Source organism: Stegodyphus dumicola, chromosome 6, assembly GCF_044657685.1.
Source record: "Stegodyphus dumicola isolate Sdum_Otavi_A_Nest chromosome 6, ASM4465768v1".
Classification (NCBI taxonomy): Eukaryota; Metazoa; Arthropoda; class Arachnida; order Araneae; family Eresidae; genus Stegodyphus; species Stegodyphus dumicola.
The window spans coordinates 199,248,216-199,275,254 of NC_140773.1; the positions used below are offsets into that span (position 1 = coordinate 199,248,216).

General features: G+C 29.9%; 1 protein-coding gene across 2 annotated transcripts in view; it reads right to left on the reverse strand.

The window, feature by feature from the left end:
- LOC118202464 (general transcription factor 3C polypeptide 3) overlaps positions 1 to 27,039 on the reverse strand; it is a 104,641-nt gene that overhangs the window by 4,781 nt on the left and 72,821 nt on the right. The window contains exons 18-25 of one of the 2 annotated variants that reach the window (XR_004760398.2): positions 22,260 to 22,322; positions 17,657 to 17,727; positions 15,964 to 16,068; positions 11,016 to 11,102; positions 10,752 to 10,850; positions 7,710 to 7,785; positions 7,472 to 7,596; positions 1,272 to 1,445 (exon numbers count right to left, since the gene is read on the reverse strand). Coding sequence is in view for 1 of the 2 variants with exons in the window: in XM_035374645.2 (XP_035230536.1) it covers positions 7,472 to 7,596; positions 7,710 to 7,785; positions 10,752 to 10,850; positions 11,016 to 11,102; positions 15,964 to 16,068; positions 17,657 to 17,727; positions 22,260 to 22,322 (626 nt within the window). In the remaining variant the exon portion in view is untranslated. The remainder of the gene's footprint in view (positions 1 to 1,271; positions 1,446 to 7,471; positions 7,597 to 7,709; positions 7,786 to 10,751; positions 10,851 to 11,015; positions 11,103 to 15,963; positions 16,069 to 17,656; positions 17,728 to 22,259; positions 22,323 to 27,039) is intronic. The other variant, XM_035374645.2, reaches the window with a different exon arrangement.

Here is a 27,039-nt window from a genome sequence, read left to right on the forward strand (position 1 = left end):
ATCTGGTGTGCCAGAGCGGGATCATTGAAACACTAGGACCAGATCAACCAACAACTGTATCTTTGCTTCACTGCAGTTCTCCGGTGATCTCATTTACAATAGAAAGGTGGGTCCACATCTGTGTTTCATTTCCTGTTTTTCCTTTTTGTTTTGTTTTGTTTTGTTTTTTGGAGGGGAGGCTTGGTTATTTTTATCAGTTAGCTCTTTGTTTTTCACTACAGTAGTTCTCTTTTTTTTTTTTTTTTTTTTCTTTCGCTTTTGTTGAAAGAAGCTTTGTTAGCTCTATGTTTTGATAGTTTTCAGTTGTAGATGTTTATTTAATTTTATTTTAAAGTTTATATTTTCTTAATTGTAGATATAATATTAGTTTATTTTTTCTGAATTTTAATTATTTTGCAAATGGATCAAAGAGAGCTGACCATTTTTGAAACACTGAGAGTGCTAAACGAATTGCCTTCAGATAGTGAATCTGACACAGATCCCGGTACATACGGAAAACACACAATGTTGGGTTGTGCTATTTAAAACGTGGTGTCACTTGCATTGAAAAGTACCACCATGAATAAAAATAGAGACGAAAGTGTAAATATGAAATGTAAATATCACATAGCCAAGTTAATTTTTTTCATTTATATGCATGCAATCATCATATAACCAAGAGGATGAGTAATGCTAAGTCTGCTATGGTAAGTGTTTTTTAATCGTAGGCAGAATCTTTTATTCTATTATGTGCTTCCCAGAAATGCTTGCTTCAGCACTCTTTTCGAAACTATTCATTCAGTGAGCCTGCTTCGAGCACACCCACAGAATTAAAACGGTAAGTGCTATCTTTACAAATTTTACCATTTACTACTCCCATAGGCCTGATTAAACTTTTTTTTTTTTTTTTTGGTTGAAATTCCAAATTTAAAAGGTAGCGTGCTTGGAAAGAGTTAACACATTCACTGCACTGACGTGCTGGTGCATCAGATTTTTGCCACTCTTTATGGAAGCAGCGCTCTGAGACATTGATCAAATATCAAACATTATGTGCTTTATTTTTAGTGTAGTACTGAAAGTTGAATGAAGAGGTTGTTTAGAAGTATTAGTGAAGGATTTTTTTTTTTTTAAATGTGTGTGGTTTTTCAAATTTTGTGCTTGAACTTTGTGTGTTTTTAAAAATGGGGGACGGTACAAGTACAGCAGAAACTTCACAACTGAAGAAAAGGAATGTAAATAATAAAAAAAAAAATTATAATGCCAAAATATTAGAATTATTAATAAAGAATAACCTTTCCAAGCTTTGAGAGCACAGACGATGAAGATTACAGTTGGGATTCTGTGAACAGATAGGAGATGATATTGTGGTGGACATCATAGAAACGTTGGATTCAGACAAAACAACAAAAGACAGCACTTCAACTATTACAGACGATTATGCACAGACAAACCAGTTATTGCGTGAACTGCAATTAAATATTCCATAAGTGATAATGCAGTAATATGATAATGTTTCCTAAACAAATGACATCTCATTTGATATTAATTTATAATTTTTGTATTCTTTTCATGCTTTCTTACTTCACTGATTATGTATTATATCAAATTTGCTACGTTTTAAAATCTTTAAATTTAAACATTCAGCATGTAGGTACATGCATACATTTTATTTTGCTTCAATATTTTGAAATAATAGGAATAATTTAACAGCACCAATATCTGTATTTTGAATTTGTTATTTGAAGAGATCTATATTTTTTCATTAATGCGACTTCTTATTGTCCAATTATACATTTAATTTCTTTTAAATTGTGGTTTTATGCAATATGACAGTAATATCTTAGAATAATGATCACACATGCTACAGCGTCATTCGCGCACGGATGATAGGTTGAACCTGATGTGCTAATGATGCTCTACAGCAGGTGTCAGCAAACTGTCAGCCAAATCCGGCCCGTCATTTGTTTTTAATCTGGCCTGCAGAATGGTATTACTTTCTACATAAAAATAAATAAAATTACATATTATTCTGCAGTGGTTGACAGTTGAGTTTAAAAGTTGTGAATAATAATCATGAATCATACTACTACCATATTCTTGAATTTGTTGTTGCTTTTGAAAGCACTCTCAACAGATGAACGTTTGTGCAATGTATGCCACACAAGCATGTGGAGTTCTGCTATAGCAATGTGTGTGATATCATCTGTCAAGGTTATCTGCAATACTTTGTTCTTTTTTTATCTATCTTTATCATGTCACTCTCAAAATCAAATAAGAGAAAAAAAAGACCTCAAATACCGTGCTTTTAAAGCAGAATAGAGTGTCAATTATTTTGTCATAGAATTAAAGGAGAAAGACTTATGTTTAATATGCAGTGACATAATAGCTGTGTGAAAAGCATACATATCATCATTTTTAAACTAAGTGCATGACACAGTATTCAATATTCATAAAAAATGAATAATCATTAGAATTGAAAAGTTTAAAACATAATGCAATTTATTCATAAAAATAAAAATGATAATGAAGTCGGCTTAAAAATAGATCATTTATTAGCCACAAAAGAAAAGCCATTTACCGAAGGTGAATTAATTAATTCATGTTTGCTAGCCAAAGAAATATGCCCCAAAAATGTATATTTGTTTCAAATGGTCAGTCTTTGGTAAGAACAACTATTAGAAGACTTGAGGACATTGGAAGCCTCATCAAGAATCAGTTAAAAGACACAGTAAAAAAATTCCCATAGTTTTCATTGGCCACTTTTGCTTCTATGAATAGTCTGTGTGGAACAACCACAGAAGAAGATATATTCAAGGAATTCGAAAAAACACTAACACAATACAATAGCAATGGAATCAGTTAAAATGTGTCACAGCTAATAGTAGAAAAATATGTGTGGAACTGGGAAAGGTTTAGTTGGACTAAATGTTTAAAACCTTTGGTAATCCTCTGTATTATTCACCAGTAAGCTCTTTGGCAGCATTTTATTCTGTCATGAGTCATTGGACCAGTTGTATCAGTAGTAAACTTCTTTCACTCTCAATGGCTTATTCACTCAAACTATTTACAGTTTTGTGTATTTTTATTAGAGATTGAAGCTGAATATCCTAACTTACCTTGTCAAACAGCTATTTGATGGCTCAGGAATGGGAAAGTTTTGTTGAGATACTTCGAACTGAGAGAAGTCACGGATATTTTTTAAATGAGAAAAATTGCCCACAACCTTTATTATTGAACAATGAATGGTTATTAGAAATTAGCATTTGCCACGGATGTCGTGGGATACATCAATGAATTCATTTTAAAATTACAAAAGGAAACAATGCTCATATGTGAAATGAATTCTATCACAAAGTTTCAAACAACACTACACAAATTTGACCATTTTCCATGCTGTAAAAAATTTCAAATATTAGTGAAACCCTCCATTCCTAAAAACATTTATGCAGGATATATTTTCTGAACTTATACTACAAATAGAAAAGCATTTTGTGGATCTTTATGCAAATGCAAAAGATATTTCCATGTTTTAAAATCCATCAGACTGTATAATTGAGGAGCTTCTACTGAAACTACTGATCTTCACATGAAAGTCATTGATTTGCAAAGTCATGATAAGTAAAGAAAATGATCTAACTCAATTTTATAAATATCTTTCAGAAGATAAATACACTCTAAAAAAATCATATGCATCGGGATAGATATCCATATTCAGAAGTACCTTACCACTGCAAAAAGACATTTTCAAAGATAAAGTATGTAAAATTGCAGTTCAGATCATTATTAACAGACGACCATTTGCAAACAACATACTAATTTTGAACTCAAGTATGATGAAATATTATCTCAGAAAAACAATTACATTCTTTGCTTCAAAAATGTTAATCTATTTAATAATAACACTGTTTAACATGTAAATGAAAATATTTTATTCCACTTTTTTTGGGGGGGATAAATGTTATCACTTCACAATGAAAAGAACTTTTTTACTCTATGGGGAAACTATACCCATTCATGTCTTCATATTTGCTACTTGGGCTCCCAAGCCTAAAATTTTTATAATCTATACTATACCCATTCATGTCTTCATATTTGCTACTTGGGCTCCCAAGCCTAAAATTTTTATAATCTGGCTTTTTCTTAAAATAATTTGCCAACACCTGTTCCAAGAACATTGGAAAAAAATATTACACTAAACATGAAAAAAATTTTTTTTCCATTTTTCTAGTTTTACTAGTAAAATATAAGAAACATTTTTAAGCATTAAAGCACTATTTTGTAATCCAACTTCAAAGGATGAAAATATCAGCAGATATGTTAAATTTACCTTCTGGAGATCATACCTATCTTTTATATGCAGAACCTGATATTTAAAAAAAATATGCAATAAAATCATGTATTTTAGTGAGTTTAATGACAACAATTTTTTATTGCAATTCATAATATCAGTTTTAAACTTTTTACGTAAAATAATTAAATAACAATTAACCTACAATTAAACCAATATAATCCTAAAATGATAATTAAAAATTAATGTTAAAACTAAACTATTTAGCAATTTTGAAATTTTTTATTTTTTATAAGAATATTTTTATAATTACACTCTTGAAACTTTATTTCTTAGAAACAACTACTATATCATCTGTGTTTGTTTCATATTGCTCAACAACAACTTCTCAAATGTATTCTTAATTTCATAAATCTGCAAGTAACCTTTTTGATTAGCACCTCTCTGCTCAAGAGTTTTTCTTAGAATCTGCAATATTCTTCTATATGATTGATGACAGCATGTAATCACTTTCCCTCTCAGTTTGTACCATAGTCAGTTTTTAAACAAGTTGTCTCAATATTGCTGTGAACTGACACATATCCTAAAAATGAATTTCCATAACTTCCCTCAGTGATGTCTGAAATATTAGCTATAGTTTGTAGTGCCTCTAATGCTTCTACATAGAAGCCATGTTTGAAAAATAGCTTTTAACTTATTTTAAGAGACTGACCCATTATCTTGAATACAATATGCATGGCAATAGCAGAGATATCAACTTAGTTACCTCCTTTGAGTTTAATTCAAATTCCTTCGAATTTAATTCTGTTCATCCTTTTTTGAAAACTTTTCTCTGTAATGATATTTAAAAGCCTTTATAATACTCTAAAAAAATAGTAGAAGTTGTATTTACTGGAAGGAAGCTAATGTTTGCCAATAACCAATGCTATCTTCTTAATTGTGAGGTTCCTGTTGCACCTTATTAGTATTGAAATTTATTATTCCTTCAGTTTCTCATATCAGCTGCTTTTTCACTTTTAAATATTAATGTCTTCTGGTAACGTTCCATAATGCAGTCCAGTTTGTCTGTATTATACATTTCATTGCTTTTATTCATTTAGCGGTCCAAGTACAACAATTTTTTATCCAGTTATCAGCTGAACAATGAACTGCTTCTTGTTTCTCACCATACAGTACTTGATGAACAATGCTGGATTTTTCTTTCTTCAGTTTGCAAGCCATCTGCCAATCGATAAAAAGTTCTCTCCAGGCACTTAGTGAATTAGCGAAAAAAGATCTAGAAATTAGAACACATCTTAATTTTATATCTTGAAACCATTCTAGAAAAGCAACTGCAATGTCTCTCTATTTTATTTTTTGTGTTTCTTTGAAATATTTTCAAACTTTTAATAGTTCTTCATTAATTACAATTTCTTGTTTAAGTACACTGCACAATATTGTTTGGGAGATTCCCAATTTAAATGTAGTTTTTCTCTGGCTGCAGTTACCAACAGCATTAAAATCTTTTCACAATTTATCCTTTTCTTTCAGACTTAAGTCCTTTTGCTTGGCATTTTCAACATGCCACAAATTAAGCACACAATGAATTTTAAAAAACGCTTCTTATAATGATTTATTTAAATTTCAAAACTTATATCTCTAACCAATAAAAATTTATCTTTGTCTGCTGAGTCGATCTGCTATTTCATGATTACGAGCATGCTTTTCTTGCTTTTCCTTCAGTCTACAGTTACCACCTCCTTTCCAATCAAAGACAATGTAAGGTAATGCTGAGAAAAATTTTAAATAACTCTCTGTGAACATAATGTATTGCTTCCAAAGGTAAGATTTTGATGTGAAAATCTTAAAAGATGGGATACAGAAATTGCACTTCCACCTCCTTATCACTTGGGATTCAAGAAATAACTCTCCCTAATTTACAATGTTTCTGCTATACAGAACTGGTTTCGTTAACCTTAAGATAAAAAAATTCTCTCACACGTACAACTACTAGGAGTTCAGAAAATTTCAGTGTAACCAGTTTTATTGAACCTGAACAATACATTCACAATCCACAATACATTAAATGGATGAATAAAAAGCTTTGGCAGGTACAATTCTAGCACTAAAAAATCAGTCTTTTTCCAATCTTTGCACTTAATTTTACCTCTCAGTGCAATATTTAGTGCCTTTAATTGTCTTTTTTGTGGAATCTTATCAAGACACTAAATGTTAGATTGTCAGTTATATGAAAACCATCTTTATTCTTGCAAAACAACTTAAAATTTGCTGGACTATCTTATAAGTCTGACTATCTTGAATTCAGACCAGTTATTTCCCAGACAGAATATTCCAAGAAGTTCAATAAACTTGTTATTTCAAAATAAAATTTCTGATAATTTTAAACATGACAGATTTTTTTATTCATCTATAGAACTAGATATATTCCCATGAAAAATATATACACAAATGAATTTTTTTATTTTTTAGTAATGTTGACTTTACTATATGAAGGTCATAGTTTAAATTATTTAATCTGCAATATTGTGATATTAAAGTGATTTGAATGAATTGATAAGGAAACACATAAAAGAAACAAAAAAGTTAATACAGTACAAAGTCCGCAATCTAGACTCATTGGAACTTCAGCGATTCCGGATTAGGGTTTTTTCCGGATTATAGATCATCAATTTAAATCTGGTAATATGGCATGCAGAAATTATACAGTTAAAAATATGAAACTGTAATTTGTGAAATAAAGATCAATTATGATCTAAAGGGTATAAAATTTTACAAAAAAAAAAAAGCTTAATATTTATCTGTTTACTTTATTAAACATTTCTTTCAACTCGCGCATGCGTAATGTATGCGCATTCTTTACACACATGTGTAATGTATGCGCATTTTCTACGCGCATGCGTAAAGTTTGTGGCTTTGAGGTCCGGATTATAGATCATTCCGGATAATGGACGTCCAGATTACAGACTCTGTACTGTACTGCTATTCCTCATTATTGTAAAGATATAATATTATCACAAAATAGCATCTAAACTTCAAATAAATTACTTAAATTTTCATTTTCATTATAAATGATATCATTATTCTCATATCGTGCAAGTTACTTGTGCTAAATAAAAAATCATTTTAAAAAAGGTCTTCCACAATTTTAATCAGTTTTTATACTCAATCATTAAATTTATTGTCTATACACGAAAAGTGCATTACCTGAAGAGCAAGAAAATGGCGCTTAGTGGCAAATTTTTGGCAAGCCATATGTATAAAAGTATAACCAACACAAAATGTTGCAAATGGATCATTTGGTCGTTCCTTGAGAATGCACATATATTCACCTGTTTAAAGTGAAATATTAATTACCTTTTAAAGACAATCACAATTTGATACGAAAATATAAATAATAACATAGGTATTCATGTAATTTATTTTGTAGCTCAAAATACATTACCCAAAGCATGTTTATAAGTGCCAGATATCATAGCATTGTGTCCATTTAGAAATCCAAGAGCCAAATGATCTTGATGCTGAAAATCAAATTATAATTATGATTTAAGAACTCAAGTAAGAAAACTGTACAGAAACCAGAAGCACAAGGAGTAATATTGTAAGTACAATATTAGGGGAAAAAATCAAAACAAATACAAATCTTTAACCATCATAATTAAGATGCTAAAAGAAAAAGGAAAGTTAAAATTTTCATTATGCATATTCTTAAAGTTTGTTTGGAACAAAAATCTTTACATACCGATTTTAAAAACAAATAAACTTTCTAAACACAGATATGTTCGATCAGAAAGTGCTATTATGTTTTATATCTTTAAGTAAAGGTAAGGCATGAAAAAATTACAGCTTCTATATTAAGTATTCAAGTGCACATTTCATGCTGTCGTTAATTAGAATCCGAAGTATCTGGAAAACACTGATAGTAAATTGCACTAAAATTTTATACAGGGAAGAGATGGAGGTAAAAGTAAGAGGAACACCATACCATCATAATAAATCACTAAGTTTTTGTTCCTACTTACTAATTATTTTCTCATTTAAAACTGATCAAACAAATATAAATTGTGTTCTCAGTGAGGTCTTCAGATGTGATACAGGGTGATCAGCGAATAAGCCCTGATTTCAAAATTAAATATCTCTACAACAAAGATTGATAGAATTATGCGGTAAACTGTACGTTTATTAGCAAAACTGTAAAAATGGTGTATAAAAGTTTAGAAAATTTAGTTACAAAAATCATTAACAGATGGCGCTCTGCACTTAAAACTCTTTCTCTGAAATGAGTCTAAAAAACAATAAAGTGAAGCGGGAGTAGCGGGATTGTTTCAATAGGCAGTGTCTTTCAATGCGTCCCACAGAAAGAAGTCACAAGGACTCAGATCGGGAGAATATGGAGGCCAAGCAATTCCTGTGTCAGTAAATTGCGGATAATCTAACGCAATTTCTCTATTCCCAAAGTATTAATGAAGAAAGCGAAAAACTTTATCTGTTCGATGTGGTCGAGCCTCATCTTGCATAATCTAATCGATACCTGGTCGATCCTCCAACGTTAGTTGAGTGCTGTCAAACTGTTCCAAAATCGTAACATAACGTTCAGTAGTTATCGTTTCTCGTACGAAAAAGGGTCCAACAATGCCTCTGGCGCATACCGAAGCCCATGCAGTAACTTTAGGCGAATGCAGTGCTTTCTCTTCACACAAATGCAGATTTTCGGAACCCCAAAATCTCCAGATTTGTTTATTAACAATTTCATTCAAATGAAAATGTGCCTCATCTGTGAACCAGATGCAGCTCACATCAAATCTGTCATTGTCGATCATTGTTAGAATCTGATTTGCAAAGTCAACCCTTTGTTGCACACCTTTCATGATGACTTTGGATTTTGTATGGAAACATCCATAGACTATTTTTTAATATTTTTGTTGCATGCTTGTGTACTTTAAATCTGTCTCTGATGCAATCCGTCAGATGCTTTTCCTAGGATTTTACTGAACAATTCCAGAAACTTTGGCTGCATTTTCAGGAATGACTACAGTTTGCCTAGGCCCAACATTTCCCTTTCGATCATCTGTCACACTGCCAGTCCGTTCGGATTTCGCGAAGAGCATGAGAATGGTTTTCGCATTGGGTCCAACTGGAACATTGAATCGGTTTTGAAAGCTGTGACGTGTTGTCGTAAGACTGTGTTCTAATCAGTAAAATTCCAGAACGAGCAAAAAAAAAAAAAAAAAAAAAAAGTTGTTTAATGGAATACATTATTTCACTTTCTACGCTAGCCTCTTATCACTTGCCAACAGTCGTACTGATCACTTTCAATGTGTCTCAAGAAATTTCTGTAAACTATGGAGATTTAAAATTTACTCCTTAATATGGATTAGGAAATGCAAGACCCTGTTGATTTGTTTTTCTATTCCTTTCATTTAAAATAAGTGACCATAATACGTTTGAAATTAGCCCCTGTAGCCCATGGAAAAAGGTTAAAGGCTATTGATAAGTCATTGTGATACAGCGCCCTCTGTTGACGATTTTCACAACTAAATTTTCTAAACTTCTGTACACCATTTTTACAGTTTTGCTAATAAACGTACAGTTTACCGCATAATTCTATCCATCTTTGTTGTAGAGATATTTAATTTTGAAATCAGGGCTTATTCGCTGATCACCCTGTATCTGTGTCACTCATTCTGATAGGAAACATGACAACTTTCATTTTTCCATGCTTTGAAATATATCACTTCTCTGAATTATACTATACATCAACCATCATTAATTTATATTTCTGTACTGTTTCTGTAAAGAACTGATTTTTAGAGGATGAGTTCAGTAAAATGCAGCCAGTTAGCTGCTAACTGTTACTCATTTGGCAGAAATTCGTCCTAATTATTTATATAGCTAAGCTAGCATTTAAAATAAATTATAATATGCCCTATTGACGATTTTTACAAATATTAGTACCATTTATATAATTATTAATAGATGTTGTGACTATTATATATTGTCATATTTGTTAATACAAAAGTATATATCATATATTGACATATTTGCTAATACAAAAGTCTCCCCTTCCTTCATCTAAATCTTGTCATTTTTTACAAAGGCCTAGTCCAAATCAAAATTTCAATCTGTCTTCTATAATATATATTTTTTTAATCACAGTTTTTCTAGTATGTCATCACTTTGTAATTATTAACAGCATAATAGCTTCATGATATCCAAAGCCAATTTTATGCCTGAAGGATATATTGTTTCCAAATAGCTCCTTTTGCTACATAAGTTAGCAGAAACTGCACAAGCTCCAATTGTAGGTGACATAGGCAGTTAGCCACTTAGGCTGCCATCTAAGCTGTTTTCATAAATGAAAACTAAATAGAGGTATAATCCAATTAGAATTATAAAAATATTTAATTTATATAGTACTGGATCCAACCAGATGATATCAATTTTTGAAAATAACTTTTTGAGAAAAATATATTAACATCTACCTTACCTTCATCATAAGACGAAGACAGAAACGATTATGTCTACTTTCCTGGCTTCGTGTAATGATCAAACAAAACAGGTTCCAAGCCTTTGGATTATTTATATTCTAAAAGAAGAAATATACTTTCTCTTATTTCAATAAAATCATAAATGCAATTACCTGTATAATGGAAATATTTTATAATGCATTCAGAAATAAACAAGGAATGAAAACAAGAGATAAACAATTTTTGTTGTTTGACTTCTGAATTAGTATAAACAAGGAAGTTACCTTAATCACAAGATCTTTGACTAACAGGTAAGCATAATAGTGACTATTGTTGAAGAAACAACTCAATAGAGCTTGGAATTCGCAATCCTGAAAAACAGTAATATTAGTATATTTATTTGTCCTAGTACAACTAAGACTTTATACTTTACACACTTGAGATTAAAAAAATAAATAAATATACATGAATTCAAATTCAAGATGAATAGGCCTTGAAAATTTAGTGAATAAAACTTTGCAGTATCTACAATAATAATATAAAAAAATATTAGGTAAAATGAAGTCTGATTAAAAGGAAATCAAATTTGCAAGTAATCTGCCACAATTAATTTTAGAATTTTCATAATGATATCTGTTTAGGGAAGGCTTTTCAAAACTTTTCACCAAATTTTACAAATACTAAAATTTGAAATACCATTACTTATTTTAAATAGTGACAACAAATTGTGAAATTTTATAATATAACTAATTTTTATTATTGTAACTTTTACATCATTTGAAATATTACTACTGAAATTATGATTTTTATCACTTTTAAGACATCTCTAATTTTTATTTTATTTTACACTTAAGTGGAAGACTTCAGTCTTAAACCTGATCATCTATTAAGCAAATCCAAATTAACGAATTGATGTATTAATACACCAGTGGTTAAAGGGACACTAAACAGTCACTTATAAACACCTCCTCCTTGTTTAAAGGCAACTGGCCTTTTTAAACTTGTGCTAAGATATCCCATTATATTGAAAAAAAATTAAAACTTCATTATATTAAAAAGAAAACTAATAATTATATATGAAAAAGTTACTATTTTTCTAAAAGCCTTCAAAGTTTTCCATGAGCTTTCAAAGTTTACCTTAAGCCTTCAAAGTTTGCCATAACATATTCTATCTTGGCACAAAATTATAAATTAATTACTATTGCAGTTTTCATATTCAATATTGCAGTTTTCATATTTTTATATTAACACAAAAAAGCAAAACTTTTAGTGCATTTTTCATAACAATTTTATAAAATTATTTTGTTCATTTTCCATGTTCAAATCATTCTTAAAATAATTATAAAATTCTTAGCAATAATTCAAAAATATAATTATTTATCTTAACGTTCCATAAAATAATTTTAAAAATCTTAAAATTCTTTACTTACTTTACTAAATCAAATTATTAGAATTCAAATTTCTAATATCATGGAAATTATACTTTTTCATATAACAGTGCTGCATTTTTCAAATCTAGTTCAGTAAGAAAAATATCAATTTGTAATGTGAATGCCATTACAGAAGAGCAGAAGGGAAAATAATTTTCTAGCACACTCTTCAAGCATAATTTTCAATCCTGTACTGATTGAAAAAAACCTGACTAATTTATTCGTGAGCCAGAGGAAGCAAAGTAAATATGCAGTTTGGAGACCTTCAGAGTACTTTTCAGCATGAATACTAAGCATAAACCTTGAAGAACCATTTTGATGATTCATTTCTTATACACCGCATTGAATTTAGCATACAAACAATGATTTAAAGAGCTGGCTGAATAAATTTACCATTAAGGTCTGAAGCAATAGGCAGCCATCCTGCTGACTAATATAGGATGAAATAATTTCTGTAGGTACTCGATTCTTAACTGCACATATAGAATAACGAAGCACGGTATATATGGAATATTACATAATAGTGAAGAAAAACATTAGCAAAAGTGGCACTGATTCATAAATTGTTTTATTTCGTAATTCAACATATTCACATATCATCATGAGCATAACACACACCCATGTAATTTTCAAAGCTTACATTAGACAGAACTGAATGGCACCAAAGCTAAGCAGCAAAGCAAAAAGGGGTGTGAAGTAGTAGCAATGGTATTTATAGTGAAAGATTTTTTTAATCCGACTGGACAAGAGCTGTCGTGCTACAGGGTTAAAGATGGCATAATGCAGATTAGTTTTTCAAGTGATGCAGTTAGTTTTAAGACAGGAAGAGGTCATAGCCAAATTAAAATGAGTAAGTAAAAGGTTCATCCTGTATCCTAAGATATGTTTAGTAAATATTAAGTTAAAAAAATTATTATTGCAAACAAGTAAAACAATTCAAAATATTCAAATATATTACATTTGAAATTCAATCTATTAAACTGGTATAATAAATTTAATTTGTACCTTAATACAGGAGAAAGAAATTAGTTAGAATAGTAAAAAATAAAATAAAACAGCCAGAGATATGTACTCACAGTTTTGAACAACTTTAGTAAAAATGACAGTTAGATATAGGTTACCATAAAAAGGGTAGACACTGCAATTCACATGTGGGTTACCATTAACGAACTCTAATCTCACAATATAGCAATGGCAAAATAAATATGATCTAGAAAATATCTTAAAATGTTAAAAAAAAAATTAAAAAAAAATAAATAAATAAATAAATAAGGCAAAAGTAAGGATAAATAAGTAATTATTTGTTAACAAATAAAACAATCTCCATACTAACTGGCTGATAATAACAACTTTTAGAAATTAAATAGCCATTTATTAGTCAAAGAAAGAGGAAGACGTATTTTTATAAGTTTACAGAAAAATTACACAATTGACAATTACACAAAATGAAAATTTTTTCACATATACTATATCTCATACCTCCTATTGGGTTTAAGAAAGAACTTCATAATGTTAGAAAATGTTCATACATCATAGACTACTCCAGTCTTCAAGAACTGTAATTAAATGAAAGCTAACAGAACTTGATTATCTGTTAAAGTTGGTACAAGTAACAGAATTTCTTTTTGCTGCTCTTTTACTTCAGTAAAAATATTTTTAATATGTACTAATTGATTATAAATAGCACTTCCTCTTATTTTTTGCAGGATGTTAGTTAATCAATTAATAAGTATATTTATAGTGAAGTTGATAACTCTTCTTTAGTCATAAAGTCTTAATTCCTGGAGATTGATGATAGATAAATCAAGATCCAAATTGCAGTATTATAATTATATCTTTAGGCATAATACTTTCATACTTAGACTGAAACTTTTCAATAAATAATGAATATTCATTATTTATTTTAATATTTTTAATTTAAGCCACAGTTAATTAACCTGAGCTGTTCTTGTTTAATTTCAGATATTCAGGATATATATTGCTGTTTTCAATGGGATTAAAACTGTTAAAAGCTATTATATCGTCAATATATCAGAAGGGCTGCCTAGACGGTATAGTGGTTAGGAAAGCCTGACTGTGATACTGAAGGGCTTGGGTTCGAATCCCGGAGAAGGTATGGATGTAAATTGTCTGTCCCTTCATAGGAGGCAAAAGTGATCCACCTATTAGGTGCCTTCATAATAAAGAGACTACCACATCTGTCTGGTCTTAGGAGAGCCAATGCCCACATAGGCAAGTGCCCATCATTGGAAAAAATATATATATCAGAAGGACAGATGAAATTTTTGCAAATCATTAATTGGAAGCGAATATATATATATATATGATGTAACTACTGCTAACTGTAATAGCCATGCTGACCATGCATAGCTGAGTGATTTCAGTTTAGGCCTGCATCTTTAATTACTTGTCACTGATATGCCTAAAAACAAACAGGTGATAATATAGTATCACTAATAATACTCTTACTCAGTTTAATGTTGCTGTTATTTCAAAGAACTTAAAAGGGGCAGAAGAGATTCTCAGAATTAATGCAAGGTAACATAAATATTCATCTATATTTTTAATTCTTAAAAATTATCTTAGAATGTTAGGAAGGTCTTACATCTGATGGATCTTATTTTCTAGTAAACGCTGTACACATTTTTATCTTAGCATTTAAGATTGCTGCATTTTATTAATTGCAAAATGTTTAAAAGTAACACTATATAATTATCATTATATTTTATACTCCGAAGCAGCATTCAGCAAATTTTAGATGGTCATTACTATTATTTTTAAATAATTAATTATTTATATTGTAGTACATGCCTATAATATTAGAGTGAATGTTGTTGGAAGAAGAAAAACATTTTTAAATTCCCATTAAAACAAAGAATTATTAGATGTATACTCAAAAAGATAAAGGCACATAACTTTATACATGCTTATTAAAAATTTGATAATAGTAATTATTGATTCTATGATCAAAAATTGCATTTGTACATTTTCATTCCATTATACTACATATGTATGAAAAAATGCATTATGCCCATAGTTTCTCAGCACATGCAATACAGTCTCAGCACCGATCTAATAGAGCTTTAGTGGTCCAAAAGGCAGTAAAAGCATATTCAGAACCAATAGGGCAAAAACAGTATGCTTGCGAAATATGATTGCTTAAACATTTAAATATTCATTTGATTATGCAAATATTACAGACATGTTATCTCCATAACAGCTATGACAAATCATGTCGGTAAATTCTTCACATAAGTTGTACTTAGTTTCATTTTTCTCTTCCAAGTGATTTGAATTTACAAAAGATATTTAATTATTTAATATTTTAAATCGTGCCCACACGTGCTATTTAAGTGTTTCCAGTATGCCAAAGCAGCATGATCTTATATTTTCCATGGTAAGAATCTATACATGTTTTCCAAGTTGATTATTATACATGTTTTGAGACATTTTTTAACATTATCATTCTGTTTCTGTATTGAGTGGTGAGTTATAGTTAATGATTTGGCGCAATAAAGTTACAATAAATGCCTACAGTTTACATTCAAAAGATATCTATTATTGAAGCAATGAAGCACGACATTGAGAAACACCTCAAAAAAGGGGCAATAAGTTAAAAAAAAAATGGAAAAGTATGGTTAAGGCATTTCACACATAAAACAAATTACATCTGTAAAGCACTTTGGCTCATTTTGGAATATCATTATTCAGCCTACTGGTCTCAGTAAGATACTGCATTTTATAATTAAAAGTCAATCAAGATTGATACTTAAATGGAAAATCATTACTATAAATACTATACTTTTGCCATCTCTGGATTCTTCATAAACATAGTAGATGTTAATGCTGCAAGAGATAAACATTGAAGTTCTTCAAAACGCTTTTGTTCCAAGAGTTTATTTGATACCTAAATGGAAGTAAAAATATATATATGAAGAAAACTTTTAATCTTGATAACAGATGAGGAAATAAATAATCTTGATACAATGTTTCTATAATTTACTACATTAAAAAGGTCAGTGCAATATTTTTAATCTTATAAAAAGGTTAATCAGTGTAATGTTTTTGATTTTACAAAAGTAAATTTTTTAAATTGATGCGAATTTTTATCAAAGCTCTCATTTTACTACTACTTTTTGAAATAAATAAATAAAACTGTCCTGTTCTATCAATTATCATTCATGAACTCTATCCAAATAAAAACTTCATCAGCTTTTAAGTTGACACTTTTTTTTAATCAAACCTCTCATTTTACAACTACTGCTTTAGCCCCCCGAAAAAAACCCTCTCCTTTAAATTGACATAAAGTTTACTTCACTCACAGTTCTGATGTATCTGAAGTAAGTGCAACCTTTTTAAATTGAAATAAAGTTACTCAAAAAGTCTTTCAAGGAAATAAGCTAAAGAAAACAGTGCATAGAGAAACATATACAATCAAAAGTCGTTAATCCGGACTCATCGGGACTTCGGCGATTCCGGATTATCGATTTTTCCGGATTATAGATCATCAGTTTAAATTTGGTAAGATGGCATGTAGAAATTATAAAATTAAAAATATGAAACCGTAATTTATGAAATAAAGAACAATTATGATCTAAAGGGTATCAAAATTTACAAAAAAAAGCTTAATATTTATTTGTTTACTTTATTAAACATTTCTTTCAATGTAAGTTGTTTAAATTGCTTCGTTTTTTCATGTGATAATATATTCTCTTTAATTTTATAAACAGACATAATTTCTTGTTCAGTTACAAAGTTCCGCTGTTCAAGTCCTATAATTGCTGTGTCGAGAATACCGACTAATTTGTCAATTGAAATTTTTTCGTTTTCAATAACCTCTGTCACTTTCTTCGCTATCGGAAGCAAATTATAATGACGAGGAATTTGATTTAAATCATATCAAAGACGGAGTACATCGAGATGAAATACTACATTTAGTAAGGAATTATAAGCCAAATAAAATACAAACATCTGCCTTGAAGATAAGGATAGTGCTGACTAAAGATAAACAAAGTTTAGATAAACAAAGGATATGCCTTTATCCATTTTTTGCAGCAATTCCACTTTTTGATTAATGAACTTGGAAACATACTTTCGCTTTGTAGATCCTTTACATATTAGTAAATATATATCAGAAATTCTATTTGACATAATCGAAAGTTCAAGCTTACTTTTATAAAATTGCTCTAACAGTCTGCAAAAAATAATAAACCGAATCCAATCGAAGATTAAGGAACAACGCAATCTGCAACATTAACTGAATTAGATAATTTTAGTTTAGCTTATACCGTCCGTTATACATTAAACGCGTATTCGTAAATGTATTTTGCGCAAGCACACATGCACATTTGCAGCCGTAAAGGTCTTACGTGCATGCGTCAACATGACGCATGCACAGAAAGTTTGTAGCTTTGAGGTCTGGATTATAGATCATTCCAGATTATGGGTGTCCGAATTAACGACTTTTGACTGTATTTATATTTACTTGTACTTACTATTTTAAAAATATCCCACATGTCAGACAAAGATATTTTGCTTCCAATGAATTCAGGTGCTGGTTTCTTAGCTAAAAAATATAGAAATGTAATTAAATATACTCATTGCATAAGGTAACTAGCCTTTGAGAACTGCATTAAAGCATTCCATATATATAAAATTACACTCATTCATAAGGTCTTCAACTTTATCTTGTATAAGGAGGGTAAAAGGAAAAATTACAGAGAGGTAAACCCTAAATATATTTGATACTTGACATTCAATTTTTCATTAATTATAACATTCATTTACTATAATTCCAAATTATTTTTCTCGATAGATTTCACTTTTTATTTATGTTATAAGGTACCGTGTTTGACGGCATATAAGACGCACACTTATTTAGAAGGCCACACACAAGGGAAAAAAGTTTCAATAGTCCGCACGTTCTTTTAGTTCTCACGTTTCGTAAAAGCCGGAATGCAATACAACAACGGTAAACATACTGTAAACAATCATTGAATGCAATTACCAAACATATTTTTATTAAGGAAAATTAACAAACGCAAGCTATTTTGAACATGATATGTAAATTTCAATAATGAATAAATGAATGAACGGCAAGCAATCAAACATAATACAAAATAAAGCAGAAACAACAAAAAACACAGATTCAAGGAAAACGTTGCCTATCATGAAATATGCCTGAGGCCAAGATGGAGGTGGGCGTCGAAGGTTATGTTTTTGTTTTTTAGCAGTCTTCAGTTGATCTTCCTGCAGTTGCCAAGTACGTATCAATTTTTCGGTAGGTGGTGGACCGAAATGCCTTGCTGCTGCTCTGTTTCCATGTACTTTGACATAGTTTAACACTCCTAGTTTATACTGAATTGTATAGCTTAATCTCTTGTTTCCTGTAGTCATATTTTCCAGGGTATTTTTTTTAAACAAATAGTTTTAAGCACCGATACCGACACGTGTGTCGGCTGAGTCAAAGAAAGTCTATGTAAAAAAGGAAAGGCTCCATAGACGTCATGTGATAGTCGAACCCGTTTGAACTTCGACATCAGCTTCGAGCTTTGCCACTTTTTGGAGACAGATATTTCACGCATGCGCAAAATAATTATGACAGATGTAGAAAAAGTTATGTGTGTCTAGACCTTTATTCGGGCTAAAAATAGCATTCAGTATTGAAAGTTAAACTGGGTCCTTCACGTATAAGGTACTTCACGTATAAGGTACTTTGGTCACATATGCAGGTAACTTTTTTGAGACCAAATTTAGGAAAAAAAGTGCATCTTGTATGCCGTCAAATACGGTATTTCTCCCACTTTCATAGTGTGCCTTCGTGGTGTAGTGGTTCTGCACGCTGGGCCAGAGGCGGCTGTTCATTTTTCATCTCTCTTGCTTCCAAAAAATTACCTAATGTCTCTACAGTGGCGTCCGAACTAAAAGGGTGTTGGATGAGGTTTCTCCACACCCAGGATTTGGCAATTGGGTCTCCTGAAAACCCCAGTCGCCCTTTAAAAAGGGGAGTATATAAGGTATTTCTCCCACTTTCCTAGCGTGCCTTTGTGGTGTAGTGGTTCTGCACACTGGGCCGGTATTCCAGAGGTCCGTGGTTCGATTCCTGGCGAAGGCGGTTGTTCATTTTTCATCTGTCTTGCTTCCAAAAAAATTACCTAATGTCTCTATATTTTATATTGTTCTATATCATAAATATCATTTTTCATACATTCATTATAACACTATCAACTCAAAACACTTAATATTTTCAATATTATAACATAATTTTCTGTATTTTTTAATGGCCCAGCACCTTTTATATAATAGCTATTAGTCTTGCACCAATACAAAGGCTGGAAATGCTGGCCATTTCATTATGGAAGCACCTAATAGGTAGCCACCACTGCCTCCTATGAAAGCATGGACAGTTACAACTATGCCTTATCCAGGATTCGAACCCAGGCCCATCGCTATGGCAGTCAGGTTCACTATCCACTATATTGGCTGGGTGGCACTTTTCTGTAGTTATATTCAAAATTATTTCATTTATTTTTCATATTTACCTCACTTCCACAATAATTTTAAAAATCTTTAAAAATCTCATTTTCAAAAATTTAGAAAATTCTTAAAATTAAATTAAAAAGTTTTACAATAATTTTAAAATACAATATTAATTATAGTAAAATTTAATAACCTTCTCTAAATAAAATAATTAAAAAATCTTTTTATCTGTTACTTAATTTATTAAATATGATTATTAAAATTAAGTTTCCAATACTATAAAATTTTTATTTGTTACTTTCAAAAAGTACTGCTATATTTTTAAAATTCAGTTTAAGAAGAACCCAGCATTTTGTGTTCAAAATTTCAAAATAATGACAATAATATTTTATATATATATATTTTACAAATCATTTTTAGTTACACTAATGAATGATCAATTTATCTGTTTCATAGACAAGAAAAGTTTTAATTGATACTATACTAATAACAGTATAGAGCACTAAAGATGAATTGCAAAATAATATTATAGACACTTAAAAAAAATTATAAATTCCAAGCCATTTAAAAAAATACTGCATTGTTGTATTTACATAACTTAAACAATAATACTTTTCACTCCCCCCAAAAAAAGAATAATAAAATTTCAAAAATAATGTTACATTAGATTAAACTAGATGCAAAATGTAACAATCCCACAGCATGTTTAATAATTTTGATTGTGTGAAAACAATCCTGATCACTCAAAGATCATAATTTAAAGTTTTTGATGGATGAACGCAATGTGTTTAAGAAGACAGGAAGTGAAAAAATTTCTTGTGCAACACACACTAGAACATAGTATAAACAGAGACCAATGACCTTGGAATCACTGCAATAATGAATCTTTAAAATATTAAATCACTTTGATTATTTACAGAAAATTTTTTCTTCCATTTCTAAAGATTAATAAGATGACCAAAAAATTTTTTAAACCAAATTAGCTATGAGTTGGGATTGCAATGTGGCATTTCATTTCACTGGATGTAAGAACTTTTGAACTTATTTGAATATTAATAGATAAACTGCACTTTAAGGTCCATTTAAAGCTCTCAAGGCTATTATATATCATGATCCTGTGGAATCTGAAATGGATCTCATAGCAAGACTCATCTACACTGCTGCTACAATAAAGAAACTCCCAGTGTGTTCAGCTGTGTCTAGCAATCAATGTTCCATGGGTGTCAGGCATGCTTGATGTCTGATGGTGCAAACTACAAGCCTCTGTTATAACATTACAGCTGTATTCATCTTGTATGTCATTTGTACTCATAATGTCCAATAAAAGTTTCATATTAATCACTTCCTTGTGTCCTTTCTGATCTTCTATTGCTGCTATTACTTAATCCTGATGTTTCCAGTCATGGGCTGCTATGCAATTCTCAAACTTTATGATGTGTCCTACCTCCCCTAAAACTTTGTGGCTACATTTTCCATACACCCAGAATAGATATATGCAAAAATATCAGCATGTCTTTTATGATTCATTTTCCTGAGTTTTTTCTATATTTATATAGATAAATTTTATTTCTACTTCAAACATACACGATAGCAGTATAAATACACATTTCAAATTTATTCATTTTCATATATACAAATAACAGTAATAATTATTTCAATGAGTTTATAGTTATAGCTTTTATAATCAATAGCTCCAACAAGCGTTTATTTCTCAAACCTTTATAAAAAGTAACACAGACAATAAAAGACAACAAAATATTTTCAAAGCCAGAAATGGCTCTATCCATGTTACAAATAAATTGTGCTTGGAATTATTTTTTTAATTTAGATTTATCACAGAAATATGGGATAGATGTCTGGGTTTTCATACTTTTCCTCATGTATATCATAAGTAGTAACCTCAATTTACTATAGAAAATTCTCCATGAATACATTGGTGCCTCTAAGGCAAATAAATAGCCTCCAAATGCTTTGCTATGATAAAACAGCTTAATCTACCATAATTCTAACAAAATTATTGATAAAGTTATTAAAATCATTCAAAGCGATGCAAAAAAATGCATATTTGACTTTAACTCATAACAATCTTTATAAAAAGTTTTACATAAGAGTGTAATATTGCAATTAAACTTTTTGACAGAAGAAATGCAGGCACTTTAATTAATAGAAGTCAGTTTATATTTCCCTATTGTAATAAAACACAATTACAGAACTTCTTTTTTTGTCTTAAAACCAATTTCTTTTTTAAAGATGCTAAAGTTAAATTAATGCTGTAATATTTATTGTATATTCTTTTGGAAATCCATCTTTATACATTAAAAGACAAGTTGATATCAAAGATGAATAGATTTATATAATAGTTTCTGACAGCATTTTCAAAAATACAAATGTAAAAAGAAACCATTATTTATTACTTTTAAATTCAGATGTTTGACATATTAAGACTAAAAATAACATTAATGATATCAGATTTAGGAAAACAATTTTGATATTCTTCATTTTATTAAGAAGATTTTAAAGAGTTAAAAGTAATTATTAAAAAGTAGGTATCAACAAAAGCTCCATAATTAAGCAGATTCATTTTTAGCAAATCCAGAGAACTAAAATAATTTAACTTACACTGAGCTTTTAAATCTCTTAGAGCTTCATTTCTTCTTTTAGATGTCTGGTTGGCCATAACAGCTAAAATGGGGGTAAAAAAGAAGATTAACATTAAAAAAAGAAGAAGAAAAAGATACAATGGGATATATTTCAAATTTAAAATTCAAATCAAGAAATGAAATACAGATTTCTCCCATTTCCTGAAAGTTGCCATCCTTATAAAGCATGCTGTAAGCCAAATTAGTATAAAGTGAAGAAACAATTACCATAAAGTTATATAGGGAATTTTATTTTAATATTCTCAGTCTTCAGAAATCACCTATCAGTTCATGTTAAATTAAAACGTAAAATGGCACTAAAAGTAGAAATGCTACAATATGCAACTACAATAAACAGAAATAAATGTGATTTATTTCTGTTTATATTTTCACCTTCCAAATGGGATAGTCAGTGATGTTGACATAGTAAGCCGAGATACCAAAAATCTAGCAGTGACAAATATTAGAAATCAAAGGATTTCTTATATTTCCGAGGAGGACTGCCATTTTTAACTATCAGGTTAACATAGCGGGTTTTTTTTAGTTCAAAGATCATTTTTATAAGCTGTGCATTTTGCCAGACCCATAATCATTAACCAACATGGTTAATCTGTTATATTTTTCAACATGTGCATGTGTGTGTCAGTATTAAAAAGAAATATTCTTCTCAAAAAGGTTGGATTTTCTGGAAATAATACTTAGCCTGAATACAACAGAAATTGCTAACACAGTGTTTATTAATCTATATAAACAACTACAGTAGAATGTCCGATATCTGGACTCGTTGGGACTTCTGTGATTCCAGATTTGGGATTTTTCCCGATATTAAATCATCAGTTTAAATAGCATGTAAAAATTATAAAATTAAAAATATGAAATTGTGATTCATGAAATAATGAAGCATTTATAATCTAAAGGGTATAAAAATTTACAAAAAAAAAAAAAAAAAAAAAAGCTCAATATATATTTGTTTACTTTAGTAAACATTTCTTTCAATGTAAGTTGTTTAAATTGCTTAACTTTTTTTGTGGTAATACTTTCTCTTTAATTCTGCAGACAGATATAATTTCTTATTCGGTTACATTGTTGAAATCCTGTAATTGCTGTGTTGAGAATTCCAACTAACTCATCAACTGAAATTTTTTCATTTTCAGTAACCTCTGTGTCACTTTCTTCACTATCGGTAGCTGTATTTTCTGGATATGGAACTATGCTACAGATTTCGCCCTCCATTAATTGATTGATGATTGAGGAGCAGTCATCAAAATGAAAAACTTCTTTTATATCTATCGCTTTTCCACATTTCTTTACAGAACCCTTTAATTGGAAAATCTCACCTTTGGTTTGCGATATACAAAAACCTTTAAAATCCATGGCTATCATCATAAAATTTAGCTGTCGTTCACTATACATATTTGGCTATGTATCAAGAGATTGGCAAAAGCCCACACAAAAAAGCCCACTATGATAATTGCCCATGCTATAAATACCCACAGCGATGAAAGCGCACATTGATAAAAGCCCACGCTGATAAAAGCCCATGTTGATAAAAGCCTACATAGACATAAGCCCACGCTAATAAAAGCCCCCACTGATAAAAGTGCCCATAATCAATTACTAAACCATGTACTTATAATTTTAATTACAATAAATAGAGTATTCAGATCTAAATTTTAATGTCTTAAATATATGTCTGTTTGTATATTTTATCACTACTTTATTTGTTTAATTTATTAGGTTGAAAGCAAACTTTCTACTCTCTGATTAAGTAATTAGCTATAATGTTTCGATGATAAATCTGAAATTGCATTTTATTATTTATTTACTTATTTAACTTTGGTATGTGTATGTGAAAATGAAAAATATCATTGTGGATTTTCTCACATGCTATTTTTAAGGTAATATGGCTGAGATTAAATATAATTATGTTTCATTATTAAAACTATTAACTTTTTAATTGAAAACAGTTGAATTTTATTTATTTCTTTTTAGTTCCTTTCTAGTTTAGGAATATTAAAACAGTTAAGCACAATGAAAACTTGGCTAACAGATATTTTATTCTTTACTTTAGACAGATTATTATCAAAGCATATCTCTCATTGAAAGCTTTTTTGAATGTAACAATTATAATTTGGTGATTTTCTAGAGATATTTTCTTTTAGATTTCTGAATAAATTAAAACTGTCAGCTGACACTCTGTGGGATGGAACAACTCTTAGAAATCAACATATCTACAAATTTAAGTACAATCCCTTCAAACTATAGCAATAAATATTTAGCATTTTATTAGAGATTGTGAAGATTACAAAGAACTATGCATATAATAACATCTAATAAAATTTTGTAACTACATAAATTTATATTTATAGAGTCACCAGATTCAAAGTTCATCGTTTTTAGATTCTAAGTATACATATTATATACATTCATCATTCATTAACAGTATGATGTATAGTAATAGAAAATTAGTATTAATGTTTCAAATTGTAATTTTTTAATAATTTGTCTTGTATTTGCTGTATATTTGTTCAAGAGGTATGGATATGAATTATATAACATGAAAAATACACAGAGAGCAGCTAATCTTATATAACAGCTAATTGTGAAAGAAAAATTACAGTACTTTTAATTACAGAGCAGAGGACAAAGCAGAGGAACAGTGGTTCTATTTCTTTATAAGTATGTGAAATTAAAAAAAAAAAAAAGGATCCTATATGACTAAAATGGAATTAGATTCAAAAACACACCTCTTGAACATGTCTGAAATTCATTATTCTGCTTGGAATAAACTTATCTAAAGAAAATGTTTAAAAAATATTAGAACTCAAAAGCTAAGTCAGGTCAAAGTAGTAAGGGTCATTTCGTTTGAATATATCTTTTCTTAATGATAAAGTGACTTTTCGAACAGCGAATGAAACGGAAAAGACGGATTAAGTGCGAATGGCAGCAGACAAATGACACTGTTTCGAACTTAGCATGAAAAGAGAACGCACGAAATGGCAATAAGCCAAGGGAAGGCATGGAAGATATTTTTAAGAAAACTTGCTCGTATATATGTTACGCAAGAAGAAAACCACGAAACTACCCAAGCAGTCAGCCTTTCTATCGGGAGTTAAACCTCGGACATATAAAAGCATTCTGTACCGCACTACGCGCATAGGGAAAATACATTCTTGGGATTGGGTATAGCTTCCAATGAGAGCATTTCCTCTACACTTAAGGAAGCTTTTGCTTAGGCTCGAGAGTACACCTCCATACCAATTGTTTATATTTTGATAGCAGTATTAGAAAATTATCACTGTTAATGACGTGTGCTGTATTTTTGATGCCATGAGATTTGGTGAATTAAATTTAAAAATTGTAGCAAATTTTTCCTCTAGAGAGAAAAAGTATTATTTCTTCTAGTGTGCTAAATCTATAAATGTGTATTAATATTCGGTGCAGAGTTTTTTAATTAATGTATTCTTAATTTAAAACTATTCATAGTAAAGGTGTGGTGGTTATTAATTCGTTATTCCGTGTTCATTATATATCCATTCTCTGCAGATGTAATCTCTTCCGAAAATATGAAACAAGTCATTTTTCGCTGATGGCAAAAATGTTGTGAGTTAACATAATACTCATTAAATTCACTATATTTTTAGTTAGTCAAGATAAGTAAAATTCATTTTTGAAGTTAGACTACTATAGATTTGTATTAGAAAAATAAAGATACGTAATTCAATAATATTACTTTATGAATATTGCCTATTTTTAAAGTGTAACATCTTTCGTATATTACTTTATGAATATTGCCTATTTTTAAAGTGTAACATCTTTCGTACATTTCTGTAAAAATAATGTTTATCAGAAAAGGAAGTTTCTTTCCTTATCCACGCGTATTAAATTCAGCAACAATACTGAATGCATTTTTTTCTTTCATTTAAGGCAACAGAATATTACAAATGGGAAAGACATGGATACTAACATCGAAATAACATATGCATTTGCAAAGGAAATATTTTCTGCAATATGAAAGGAAATGAAGGCAACAAAATTGCACTTATGAGAAATATACTTACGAGAAAAATATACGAGAAAAATACTTACGAGCACACACAGTCTTTACATTTCGGCCGAAATCGTTGGGTAATCCAGTGTGTTTTGGTTTTTGTACTAAATTCTAGAACTTGATAATCTAAGCGCTTAAGTTTGCATCTGCTATTAATGACATCTTTAAAGGATTTTATAATTTTATTATTCCATAAAACAGGAAGCCATCTGCAGAATGCTGCAAGTAAATATTTTCGTCTGCAATATTGTTAAAAGAAAACAAACGATAATTTTAACATTTCCGTGTCACTAATGCATGACATTCAACGAAAACAAAACCTTAAGAATCCCCCCTAAACGTCAATATGTCAAGAGAAAATGATGTCAAAGGAAAGTATGTCCAATCACAAGCACAGATTTTCCCCTATGTGTGTGGCACAGTACAGAATGCTTATATGCATCCCGGACTGAACTACCAGTGTTCAGCGTTTTTACCGCTTGGCAGCTGGTGAGCCTTGTGTCTACATGAAAAGCATAAGAATTGGATGACTGACGCTTTTCTTAATGTACAGCTTTTATTCCATTTTTTTATTAATTTTTATTCATCTAACTAATTATTTATTTTTTCGATATTTGAACTTTTTAACTTTTTCTCAGATTTATTTTCAAAGGAACAATGTCTAAAAAGTTTTGCGAATCGAAAACAAATGATTAAGTCTTAGATGAGA